The sequence below is a fragment of the Andrographis paniculata genome, unplaced genomic scaffold (assembly GCF_009805555.1).
Source record: "Andrographis paniculata isolate CXL003 unplaced genomic scaffold, ASM980555v1 Contig64END, whole genome shotgun sequence".
Taxonomy (NCBI): Eukaryota; Viridiplantae; Streptophyta; class Magnoliopsida; order Lamiales; family Acanthaceae; genus Andrographis; species Andrographis paniculata.
The window spans coordinates 778,950-791,685 of NW_026137600.1; the positions used below are offsets into that span (position 1 = coordinate 778,950).

Below are 12,736 nucleotides of genomic sequence, written 5' to 3' on the forward strand. Positions count from 1 at the left end.
AGAAAACAGAGCCGCTCAGATTGGCGCATTTGCTGCTGGGAAAAGCTTCGATTGTGCATTCTGATAGTGATGATGGCTTTGGAGGGTTTGTGTTTCCTTCCACCATTGATGAGTTCTTGAAGAACGATGCTCCTGTAGGGTTGTAGTCTTGATTTATATCTAAGTTAATTACACAATTTATCTGTGGTAGAAGTGACTTATTAATTTGACAAAATTGTTATAATACATTCGTCACTCAAAATTCAGTTTAATTTTTTTTTTTTACTTTAAATATTGTATAGCGTCATTATACTTTAAAAAATATTACATAAAACTCGTGTGTAGTTTCAAAATTCACCGTAAATCATCATTTTATTTTAAAAATTATATGACGTTTGTTTATACTTTAAAATATATTCGTACGAAACCCCGCCTTTCTCATTACGCATGGATGGTTTTTAGGTGGTGGTTTCATGCAAAATTTTTAAAGTTTAAAGAACGTAATGCAATTTCTAAAATATAGAGAAATTTTACGCTAAATTTTGAAATCATACACGTGAAAGTTATGAGCAATTGGGTTTTGAATTTTGATTTGAAATTTGAATAGTAAAAATTTTGAATTGAAATAATTGTATAATGTGATATAAATAGGAGTTGATATGATATTTTATTTAGTATAATATAAAAGATAAAAAATAGATATTTAGTTTAATATTTTTTGACAAAAAAAATTTGATGAAGAGTGAAAATACGAAGAAATTCCCGAAACAAACGTATTAATTTGTTTGTTTTTATATATTCAATGATAATTTGATCAATATTTTGGCTAAATTTTGTGAATAATTTGGAGCTGCCTGGTTTATTTAGAATGGTTTTTACAATGGCAATTAAGTGTTGAGTTTATGTGTTTCTTAAAGTTATGTTCTACAGATTCCAAAGTTGAGTTATGTGATGAGTCTGTTTCCATTTGATTCATCCTTTGTTGGATCAGAGTTATTTTTATTAACGAATATTTTAATCATGCAAAGTTTCGTGTGTTTTATTAATTAAAATAATATTTGATGAGATATTTTTTGCATAATAAAATTTGAAAAAAATTAGCTAAAAAAAACATACCCTAAACCCTAAGGTTGTGTTTTTTTGTGGGTGTTAGGACAGGTTTTTATTTCTTTTCTTTCAAAAATACTACGTCAAACAATTATTATTATTATTATTATTATTTTATATTATATTATAAATTTATATTATATGATATTCTATTTATATCACATTAAACAATTAATTAAATTCAACTTTTTACTATTCAAAATTTCAAACTGTTGGGATATGAAGCCTGATTATATCCTAAAATCTAGGGATATGATTTGGATATTATATTTTAGATTTTAGAGATATGATTTGGATATTATTGTCAAAGGCTTAGGCTATAAATATCCATGTATTCTCACTTTAACATGTGCCTGCGTACTTTATAGTAAAATTCCTGGCTTGGCAGCGCCCCCAGACGTAGATCTTTGTGATCGAACTGGGTTACCAAATTCTTGTGTTCTTTTGTCTTTGTTTTCTCATCTTGATTTCCTGAAATTTTCATAACAAGTGGTATCAGAGCCTAGTTCGTTGATAGGGTGGATTGAGAGGAATCGGACGTTGGATCGTTGTGGGAATCCTTTGTGACCTGCGGAGGTGCCTTGTGTCGAAAGTCTCTTGGCGGTGTTGGGTCGGTCCCGACTGGTAGGTCAGGCAGCGAGTCCCTTTGTGATAGGCGGTGCAAGGTTGGCAGGGAAGGATAAGGGTTTCGGAAAAAACAGCGGAGGAGATATCCGATGTGCTCTCATATCAAGTGAACCTTGGTTTGTTTGTGGGAGTCAAGATGGGTGATCGTCATGTTGTCAAGGTATTCGATGGAGAAATTTGAAGACATGGATGAAGCCGAATACAAGAAGATCGACAGGAAGACGATGAGTGCGGTTCGACTAACCCTTTGGGAGAATGTCTCGACTGAATTTAGATTTGAGGCAAAAGGAAAGGGTGAAGATCAAGAATGGTCAAAGTTGAAGCCGAAGAATAAGGACAATGAAGATGCAAGTCAGGTGGTATATTGGAACTGCAAGTGGCACTTGAAACGACAGTGTAGGGCGCCGGAGAAGGATCAGGGTTCAGCAAACGCAACGGAGGAGATATCCGATGCGCTGATTCTGAGCGTCAGCAGTCCAATGGAGTCATGGATTTTGGTCGAGCGTCATTCCACTCATGCAGTGATTCGAGAATCATAGAATCCTATACCACAGGTAATTTTGGTGTTGTCTATCTTGGAGATGATGAGACACTGAAAATTGTAGGTAAAGGAATGATTCGAATTAGAACACCGAATGGTGGGGAGTGGAAATTGGATGAGGTATGTTGAAGTGGAAGATGAAATCAGTCTTCAAGTGGGAGATTGTTGGGATATGAAGCCTGATTATATCCTAAAATCTAGGGATATGATTTGGATATTATATTTTAGATTTTAGAGATATGATTTGGATATTATTGTCAAAGGCTTAGGCTATAAATATCCATGTATTCTCACTTTAACATGTGCCTGCGTACTTTATAGTAAAATTCCTGGCTTGGCAGCGCCCCCAGACGTAGATCTTTGTGATCGAACTGGGTTACCAAATTCTTGTGTTCTTTTGTCTTTGTTTTCTCATCTTGATTTCCTGAAATTTTCATAACACAAACCCACAAACGAACACACCCTAAGGATCTTCTGAAGTTAGTGTCATATTGTTTATTACTCCGTCCGTCCCAGAAAATATGGGACTATTACCGTGGATACGAGAATTTAGGTAAAGTATAATTAGTAAGTAATTAAGAAATGTATTAGAAAAATAATTATTATTTAGTAAAAATAATTATATATTAAAATTAAGATAAGTAAATAATTTAATTAAAATTAAAAAAATTATAAAATTTAAAAGTTAAAATACGATTAAAGTGCGTAACTATATTTCCAAAAAAAATGACAAGTTATGTGGACATACGAAAATAAAAAATATGAACAAATTATGTGAAAGAGTATTAGCTTGACAAATGTCAAATAGTGTTGACATGTAAAATTTATTTTTTACCAATTCTAGTTTGGAGAGAACTTTTTTGAAAATCAGAGAGGCAATGATTGATTGAGAAAACTATAGGGTGTGTTCACTTGTGATGTTTTGGATTTTGATTTCGATTTTGAATAGTAAAATTTTGTATTGATTTATTTGTTTGATGTGATATAAATATGTATTGATGCGATGTTTTGAATGTAAAATTAAATTTTAGTTTAATAAAATATATAAAAATTGAAGATTTGATTTGATATTTTTTGAAGAAAAAATAAATTAAAATAGTAAAATCAAAATCTTACAAGTAAATAGAGTCTTAATCCAAATAGCTCCCATTTCATCCAGGGACATAAAAATTTGGAAGTTCACAAAAGAAAGAAAGAAACAAAACTGATGCATTTTTATAACATTATTGACTTCACACTGCTGTTTTTTTTTTGATGACGTGAGAATTAATCGCTGCTATCCAAAAGTGCACACGAAATAAATTTGGATCAAATTGAATATCTTACAAACTAGATCCAACAAGACAAGTTACACTAGACGAATCATATTGTTATTCTGCTTGTTTTTTTTTTTTTTTTTTCAGTTGTTTTTCATTTGCCGGCCACAGTGTCCAAGCCAACATGATCATCATACATTTCTTCTAGAATTGTTAGACATTGTGAATTACTAGTTGAAACTCAACAATTCCTTTCGAACTTACAAATTGGTTTATTGTAGGGTGATGGTTTTCACATTGGACAATCGAAATAGAAAGATTCAATCAATTAGGTTGGACAAATATATTTGTTTGTTTGGGGATTTAGATTTTGAAGTGGGGTTTGAATATTTGTTTGTTTGGCGATTTAGATTTTGAATTGAAATTTGAATAGTAAAAAAATTGAATTTGAATAGTTGTATGATTTGATATAAATAGGTGTTGATGTAATGTTTTGAATGTAAAATTAATTTTTAATATAATATAAAAAATAAAAAATAAGTGTTTGATTTGATTTTTTTTAAAAAAAAATTAGATAAATAGTGGATTAGAAATCCACTATTTATTTTCTAATTTTTCCAATCCCCAAACAAACACCCCTTAAGTACGTGGCTATTAAATTAAATTGTTTCTAATTTAGTTAATATCCACATATAATATCATATTTTTATTTATGTTTGTCTATTTTATGTAATTCTTTTTAGAGAAAAATTATTTATTTTAAACATATACATTTTATAATTTATATTTTTAAAAATTTTAACTAGACTAATAGTTATTTTAATTTATAATTATTTGTATTATATTATAATTAATTTTACTAATATATTTTTAATTCTTTACTAATTGTATTTCTTATAAAATTTCCGTATCTATAATAAATATCGTTGTATCCATACAACCATTTCATATAAATATGACAAAAATTTTAAAAAAAAAAAACAAAAAAACACACGTAAATTCAATAAAATTTAAGCTTATCATAGCTTTATTTTAAATTTTACACTCTTTTCATCAAAAAATACGCTTTTTAGATGATGTATTTCTAATAAATTCTCAACGAATTTTTTGTTATTTTTATTTGAAATGTTATTAAAGTTCCGACCATTTAAACTTAAAGGTAAACCCTATTTTACTATTGGCTCTAACTTAATATCCAATCTTATAACCCAAACCCATTAGTTTTCTTTTGATATGTTTTTTTTGAAGTGCCAAAATTGAATTCGACCTAAAAATTTAAATTCGTATTTAAAATTTTACAAGTTTAAGTTTGGGCGTCTATGATATTAAAAAATCAGATTTGACTAAAATTACAGTAATAATGTTGCGTAATCGAACAATAATCCGTAATAAAATAGCTTATTATTATTTTTTGTTATATTAGATATAAAAGTATATTTGATTGTTTTATTATGAAATTTATAGTAATATGTTTATATATATACATATATATATTAGCATTTAGGGTGTATTTTTTTTTTTTTTTTTATAAATTTGGAAAAAAATTGGTTTGAGTTTGGTATGAAAATAATGTTTGATGGGATGTTTTGTGAGAGGAAAAAAATGTATATTTTTAAAAAAAATTCAGAGTACAAATAATAAAATTTGGGAAAACCCGGCAGTAAATAAGTAAATATAACATAATCTAATACTTATAATATAATTTATATTATTTGATAAAAGAAAATATAAAAGAAATAATTTAATTCTAAACTTGTTAATCTAGTTACAATATAACATATATATTTATATAAAATTTACTTGTGAAGATGTATAAAATCAAGATTAAAAGTATAGAATATTTTCAAAAAAAAAATAAATAAATACTAATTTATTTTTTAAAAATAGTGTATAGAATATTTTCAAACATTTAGATTGTTTAAAAATATAAAGAAATACTAGATATGAAAGGTTAATTTATTCATTCTTTTTTTTTCTTTTTTCTTTTGAGCTATTATATATATATATATATAACCTTAAGTTATTAAAATTAATTTATATCAATAATGAACATGCTCTTTTTCATAACTTCTCAATATTTTTTTTAATTAAAAAATATGGATATCTTGTAATAAAATTTGATATATAAATATATTACTAAAAAGTTTATTTACTAAAATAAATTAACCTTTATATCTAAGTATCATAAAAAATAATAAATCAGCTGGAATTTTAAAATTATTATTTTTATGAACGAGCTAGGTTTGAGTTCGGCTCGCGATAACTTGATTGAACTCGTTAATGATAATACATTTATTTTATTGTATACATTAATATAATATATAGTATATGATTTTTTATATTAGTTTTTATATTTATTAATAAAAATTAAATATTTTTATTTTATAAATTATGAATAGAATTTTATATATTAAAAAATGTATATAACTATATATATATATACACATTATTGGAGATGTAATAATTCAATGTGGCACAATTTTCCACTCCAATTAGTTAATAACTTAACTAATTTATCCAAATTTCATAATTATTTTAGCCCACCATTTTAATTATATTTTAATATGAACAATTGAAAATTTTTCAATTAATTCACATTTTGACTCAATGCATTTCAATTCATCAAAAAAATTATTTAAAGAATTTTTTAATTTAATTTTTCTTAAAAGTATCTTTTTAACATTTTTTAATAAAAATAATAGTATATTAATATCAAAATATCGTTTAATTTTTATCAAAATAATAAATATATTATTACACATATATTAATTTATAAATAAAATCAAATGAAGAAAATATCAAAATTTCTTATTTATTTTTACTAATCAATACTACTCTCTCTGTCCCAAAAGTATAATCTTATTGATTTGGATATGATATTTAATGAATATTGATATTATATAGATAGTTGGTAAAAAGTAAAGATAAATGATTTTTTTGCCCTTGTGAGTATATTAAGTATAAAAAGTAGTGACAATTATGTAATAATAATGAAAAAATATGGATAATTTTATGGTGATATGGTTATTTATAAAAATGAGACTATTGTTTTAGAACGGACAAAAATGGTAAACAATACTATTGTATTAAACGCATAGAGTATTATTTTTTAATATACCATAAAATTACAAATAATACTTTAAAATGAGACGAAGAATATTAAGTTAATTGTCAAATACAACCTATTTTCTTGCCATATTTTTTTTCTTTTCATCTGCCATTAAGAATACAAAAAAATTTCAAATCAAGGTTGTTTTTGTCTTCAAATAACGAGGGATTTGTTATTTCAATTTTATTACTCCCTCCGTCCCACATACCGTGTCTGCTACACTATAGACATGGTATTTTAAGAGGAGTGTAATTAGTAGATAATTAAGAATGTATTAGTGAAAATAATTATCCGATAATATAAATAATTATAAATTAAGATTAAGATAACTAATTAGTTTAATTAAAAATTTTTGAAATAATAAAATTAAAAACTTTAAAATGAGATTAAAGTGTGTAATCATTTTTCAAAAAAGGAAAATGACATGGTATGTAGAACGGACAGAAATGACAACGTGGACATAGCATATGGGACGGAGGGAGTATTTTTTTTATACGATTCTTAATATTTATGTTTTATTTTTTTTTCACACAATTCAATGTTCAATATAAAATATATCTAACTTTTATATTTTCAACATAACTTTTTATGTTTCATATATAAAAAAAAAAAAATTCAAATTAAAATTCTAGACAAACAAAGCTGAGAACTTTTGCACAATTTTTGTACTCCTCCGTCATACAAAATTATGCCTATTTGATCGGGTATGAATTTAAAAAAAAAATTGGTAAAATTAAAAACTTTTTTCCTTTAGAGAAAAGAAAAAATAGTATTTCTTTTTTATTTTTTTTTACTAAAATATAAAACGAGAATTAAATTAGATGACAACGAAAAAAATGGGAATAAATTTGGACGACGGTTGAAGTAATTTTTTGTAAATTTTATAGGGCATGTCTAACTGTGAAATTTGATTTTCAATTTTATTATTTTAATTTTTTTTTTATTTTAAAAAATATTAAATTAAACATTTATTTTTTTTAATTATATTATATTAAAATTAAATTTTAAATTTTATATTCAAAATATTACATCATTAATATATGTATTTATATTATTTTTTAAAAAATTATTTTAATTCAAAATTAAAATCTTATAAATAAACAGAAGTACGCTATTTTATCATATTTTTTTTAATGAATAATAAAATGGAATTAAAAAAAATAGAAATAAATACAGCCATACAAAGAATGGTTTCATTGCCGTGGAAGAGCGTGTTGTGGGCCCACTACTATATGCCTTTTAGGTACTTTGCTGTCTTAATCATTGGCTCCTCCACTTATTTCAATAATACCATACCACCACAAATATAACTATTTCAATATTTCTATAGTATGTTTTTTTTTGTTGAATTTGAAAAAATTTGATTTGAATATCGTATTAAAATAATATTTAATAGAATATTTTATTTAAAAAAAATGTATTTTTTTAAAAATAATAAAATTTTAAAAAATTTGGATAAAGAAACATATCTATTTATATTTTTTTTTAATTTCAAAAATAAATACTAATATTATCCCTTTATCATTTATTCATCATCAAATTCTTTTCATTTCTTTTTTGTACTTCCACAATTATTTAATTAACAAATTCATTTTATTTCAATTCAAAAAATGCGAAATTATCATTAAATTCATCTGAAATTACGATTAAATTCCAATTAGGTCAAAATTAATTTCCCGTCTCCCTAACTCTGAAGTTGACCGTTTACCGGTGCGCCTCCCCCGCGCACGTTAGCAGCCGCCCCCTGTTCTTCCAAGGTTGCCCGTTCGTTAAACCAACGGCACCAAGCCGAGGAGGTTCGTGACTCCCTGCCTGCCAGAAGTCTCTCCAAAGTCGCCATTAAGGTATGCAAATTTCTCCTCTGTTTCAGTTTTCTTACAAAAATCTGTGGAAAATCGGTGTCTGATTTGAGCTGAGCTGAGGTTAGCTGTTTTCTGTTGTTGACTTTAACTTCGGAGTAATTTGAGTTGCCTGAGCTTCGTTGTTTTGGAGAAATACGCTGTTCTTACAGTTAGGGTTGAGTTTAGGGTTTATCTTATAAATAAGGTATTGTCCTTTGATTCGTGTTTTTCACTCGATTGCTGGTTATATGTGTTGAATTGAGTTTTCGGAATTTGCGATTGTTTCATTTTTGCTTCGTTTTTTCGTCAATTTAGGACACGAATACTTTTCGTGGAAGCTAAGGAAGAAGCATTGTTTCTTACATGGTAATGAGAGCTTTTGAGTACTTGTTAGTTATGGCGCTTTAATGATATGCTTTTGTGTTTCTTCTCTTCATGAATTTTAAGCTTTAGGTTTTCTGCTTTGATTTGCTTATACTTTGGATTTGGTATTGTTAAGGATGTACTAATGGCTGTGAAAATCGATCCTATGTTGCAAAAACTGGTATTTTCGATATCAAATTCGACTCAATTTTCCAGCATTCGGTTTCCTAACATCTTTGCAGCATTGAGCATTGGTTAGTTAACTACAATTAGGCGAAATCGACGACGAAAATGTTGTCCTTGTCACATTGTTAGACGAGCTTTTTGTAGTATGGCGAAGTTTAATGATTTTCGATCTTTTGAAAATTTTGCAGCAGCCGGTGTAAGAATGTCGGGTAATGTCACAAATGGCATTGGCGATCGGAAGTTTTCGTTCGATGGATTTTCTTACAGCTGCGACGACGACGAGGAGGAGGAGCTACAAAGCGTATTGAAAGCGTTGTTCGAAGTGGACATGATCATCGACTACTCGTCTGAAAAATTGGCGAATTTGGAGAACCTCTTACATGTTTTGTCTGGGGAAAACAATGTTGAGTCTATCGATTTCGAAAACGACGCGAGCTCTGAAGAATTTGTCGAAAAGGCTTTCGCATTTGATTTGATGTACGCCGTACTGATTTTCGAGGTGAGGGAGATCGAGGATCGGTTGGTTGATCTTCTGGGCCTAATTGGCGATGCTCATCGTAAAATATTTGCGTCGGAGCGCTCGACCGAACTCGTTGCAGCGTTCGGCGGTAAGATTCGAAGTTGCGAAGATGTATTGAAAGAATCCCGAGACCGCATTTTGGGGATGACGATTCGATTAGCGAAGCTGGAAATGACGTCGATCATCGTCAAACACAGTGAATGTAAGTACTATCTGTTTTAATGAATTTGTGATGTTCATTAACTCTAAAAAGATTCGATTTTTTTGTCTCGTTAGAAGGTATTAACGACGTCGTTAGATCGAAGAAAATTGACGTAATCTTCGGTTTTTGTAGATAAGCGTAACTTGGATACAGGTCTAAATCGCCAGATTTCGACGCCCGAGCAAGCGCGAGTGCGAAGAATGTTGGAGTTATCTCTCGCGAACGAAGTCGAACTCGAAAAAACGGTGACGCGCCACCGACAGAACGAGGAGGATTTAAAGGTAAAGATACGGCTGATCGAACAAGTCGGGGTTGCCATGGAAGAGGCGGCGGAGGTCGCGTGGGGGCGGTTCTTGGAGGCGGATAATGCCGCGGCGGTACTAATGGGAATCTCGAGAGAGACATTGGGGCGACTTCGAACTCTCGAGTTCGAACGTATTAATTCAGCTAAACGAGAACGAGAATTAACGTTGAAGCTGAACGATTGCGTTAATCGGTTGAACGAAAAGGAAGTTTCGATCCAAAACCTCGACGGGAAAGTCGCGGAGCTTATTTCCGACAATGCGGAGGTAACGGGTTTACGGAACCAAGTCGAAACGCTCGAGCGAAAGCTAGTCGAAACGCGGTCGAGCCTTGCAGAAGCGACTATTTCTAGCGAACGGAAGGTTAAGGAAACGGAAGAAGAAATTCGGACGTTGAAGAGGGAGATATTCGACGCTAAAAATCGGGCGGCGATTGCGGAAGAAAGAGTCGCCCACTTGACGGAGTCGAACGTCGAGCTTACCGACGAGCTCGATTTTCTCAAAGGTAGCAATGAGACAAACGCGAAAAAGGTTAGCGTTCTCGAAAAGCAGGTCCGGGAGTTCGATATTCAGCTTCAGCACTCGAGAGCGTCGTCGGAGGCCGGGCAGGAGCAGCAAAACATGCTTTATACGGCGATTTGGGACATGGAAACGTTGATCGACGAGCTGAAGCAGAAAGTCGCGAGTGCTGAGACGAAGGCGGAGATTTCCGACGAGCGATGCGTTCTGCTGTCCGAATCGAACGACAAACTGAACAAGGAATTGGAATTTCTGCGATCGAAAATGGCATTCGTCGGGGCTTCGTTGGACGAAGCTACGACTCGGAAACAATCGAGCGCTGACGAAATCGCCGTCAGGACTCGGGTTATTACAAATATGGTCGTGCAGCTCGCGATTGAGCGGGAGCGGATACAAAAACAGGTACTGTGTTTTTCATCGCTATCACTACTTGTGTTTTTTTCTCGCAGTTACTCGATTGACGCCTTTCATTACAGTTATCGTCGTTGGCGAAAGAAAACATGGTTTTGCGAGAGAATTTGCGGAAGGATCGGAGGATCGGAGAATTTGATGAAAAGACATTTGTTTTGTCGGGGCTTGATGGTAAAGTCGCCGAGGCTGTGTCGAAAAACTTCGAGGCAAGTGTCTCTTTCCGCGATCTTTTTTCGAGTAATTCTCCGTGTTTTCATTACATTTAAGGTTTCTTAACGTTTTCGGGCGTGTTCTTTTATCGAACTTTACAAAATTTCTACTCTTCGAAAAAAAAAATTTCTCCCAAAAATATTAAATCAAACATTGGGTGTATTTGTTTGTAGGCTTGGATTTTTAAATAGTAAAAAGTTAAATTTGAATAGTCATTTGATATAATATAAACATAGATTGATGTGTTGTTTTGAATATAAAATAAACTTGTAGTATAATATATATATATAAAAAAATAATTGTCTGATTTGATATTTCTTTAGAAAAAAATAATAAAAATTTGCGGTAAAACTCAAAAAAAAACACAGCCCTATTGATCATGTTATTTATTATACTAAAAATTAAATTTATATTTAAAATATCGCATCATCGACTATTTATATCACATCATTTATATAACTGTTCAAATTTAATTTTTTTTACTATTCAAATCTCAAACTAAAATCCAAATACACCTGAAAATGTACTTGTAAGAAGATGGTTGTTTCGATTATAATGTTCGATTGGGAATGCATCGAACAGGTCGAGGATTCGGATGAGGCTAAAATGACTTCTTCGAATTCTGAAAACAACGGGATGAATTCGACGATGAATCCGGAGGATGAGGGCGTCGTCGGGATTGGTAAATCGCGACGACGAATGCGCGCTTTTGTTGTGTTGATGGTCTTGGTGTCGATCTTCATGGCGCATTTGTTCCATCGAAGAATGTAGGAATCATTGATTTGTCGTCTTCGTCCCCGACTACGCACTTCTTGCAACATATATATTTGTATGTAATGTAAGAAATGTTCGATCTTGTCTTGTCTTGTGTTGTGTGTATATAACATTGTTGTTGTCGTACCCTTCGCCGTCGCCGCCTTTGATTGAATGTATGTGGTGAGGTGCGAAGTTTTGAGGGCGTGTTCTTTTGACTTTAATTTGATTTTTTTATGATTATATTGGATTTGATATTTTATGAAAAAATATAATTTTATTTTAAAAAAAAAGAAATTCCAAATAATAAAAACGAACTATTCTCACGGGTCATGATGCACCTAATACCATCGAATCATTTTTTGTGAACTATTTTTTTTATATAATTTAGTATTTTCATGTCATCTGGTTGATATGATAATTCGAAATACAAAAATCAGGTTGGGTTTGGAATTCTAGATTGATCTGAAATTATTTTTTATTATTATTTTAATTTATAATATTTATATTATTTTAAAATAAAATAATATGAAATTAAATTTAAATGGATATCTTTAGGTAAATTTAAATATTTTTAAGTTTTCGAGTAGGTTTTGTTTCAGATTTATTCAGATTTGGATAAGCTAAAACTAAATCAAGTCAATCTGAATCCGATTTGAAAAAAATTCGTGACGTGTTTGAATTTAGAGTTTCGGGTTAAATTTTAATTTCGGATCGAGTTCGAATTGACAGTTTTTTATCATACCCATAGCTCAACTCGACTATAACACAATCTAAATTTACAAATTGACACCCCTAACTTGCCGAACC

At 30.1% G+C, this 12,736-nt stretch overlaps 1 protein-coding gene across 3 annotated transcripts; it reads left to right on the top strand.

The window, feature by feature from the left end:
- The first annotated feature begins 8,268 nt into the window (after positions 1-8,268).
- On the top strand, positions 8,269-12,029 carry LOC127261914 (WPP domain-interacting tail-anchored protein 2). Of its 3 annotated transcripts, XM_051290352.1 has the most exons (6): positions 8,269-8,463; positions 8,776-8,826; positions 9,198-9,731; positions 9,864-10,954; positions 11,029-11,169; positions 11,756-12,029. In XM_051290352.1, the coding sequence occupies exons 3-6, from the start codon at positions 9,212-9,214 to the stop codon at positions 11,942-11,944; spliced, it is 1,941 nt and encodes a 646-aa protein (XP_051146309.1). In that variant the 5' UTR covers positions 8,269-8,463; positions 8,776-8,826; positions 9,198-9,211; the 3' UTR covers positions 11,945-12,029. The 3 variants fall into 3 exon arrangements, with proteins under 3 accessions (XP_051146309.1, XP_051146310.1, XP_051146308.1); XM_051290353.1 differs by lacking the exon at positions 8,776-8,826 and having other exon boundaries at positions 9,201-9,731; XM_051290351.1 differs by lacking the exon at positions 8,776-8,826 and having other exon boundaries at positions 8,270-8,463.
- The last annotated feature ends 707 nt before the right edge of the window (positions 12,030-12,736 follow it).

Bases quoted from the DNA above. Each gene is read 5' to 3' on its own strand.
- LOC127261914 (XM_051290352.1), top strand. From the start codon at position 9,212: ATGTCGGGTAATGTCACAAATGGCATTGGCGATCGGAAGTTTTCGTTC. The intron at 10,955-11,028 runs GTACTGTGTTTT...CTTTCATTACAG, and splicing joins GGGAGCGGATACAAAAACAG to TTATCGTCGTTGGCGAAAGA. The intron at 11,170-11,755 runs GCAAGTGTCTCT...TGCATCGAACAG, and splicing joins CTGTGTCGAAAAACTTCGAG to GTCGAGGATTCGGATGAGGC.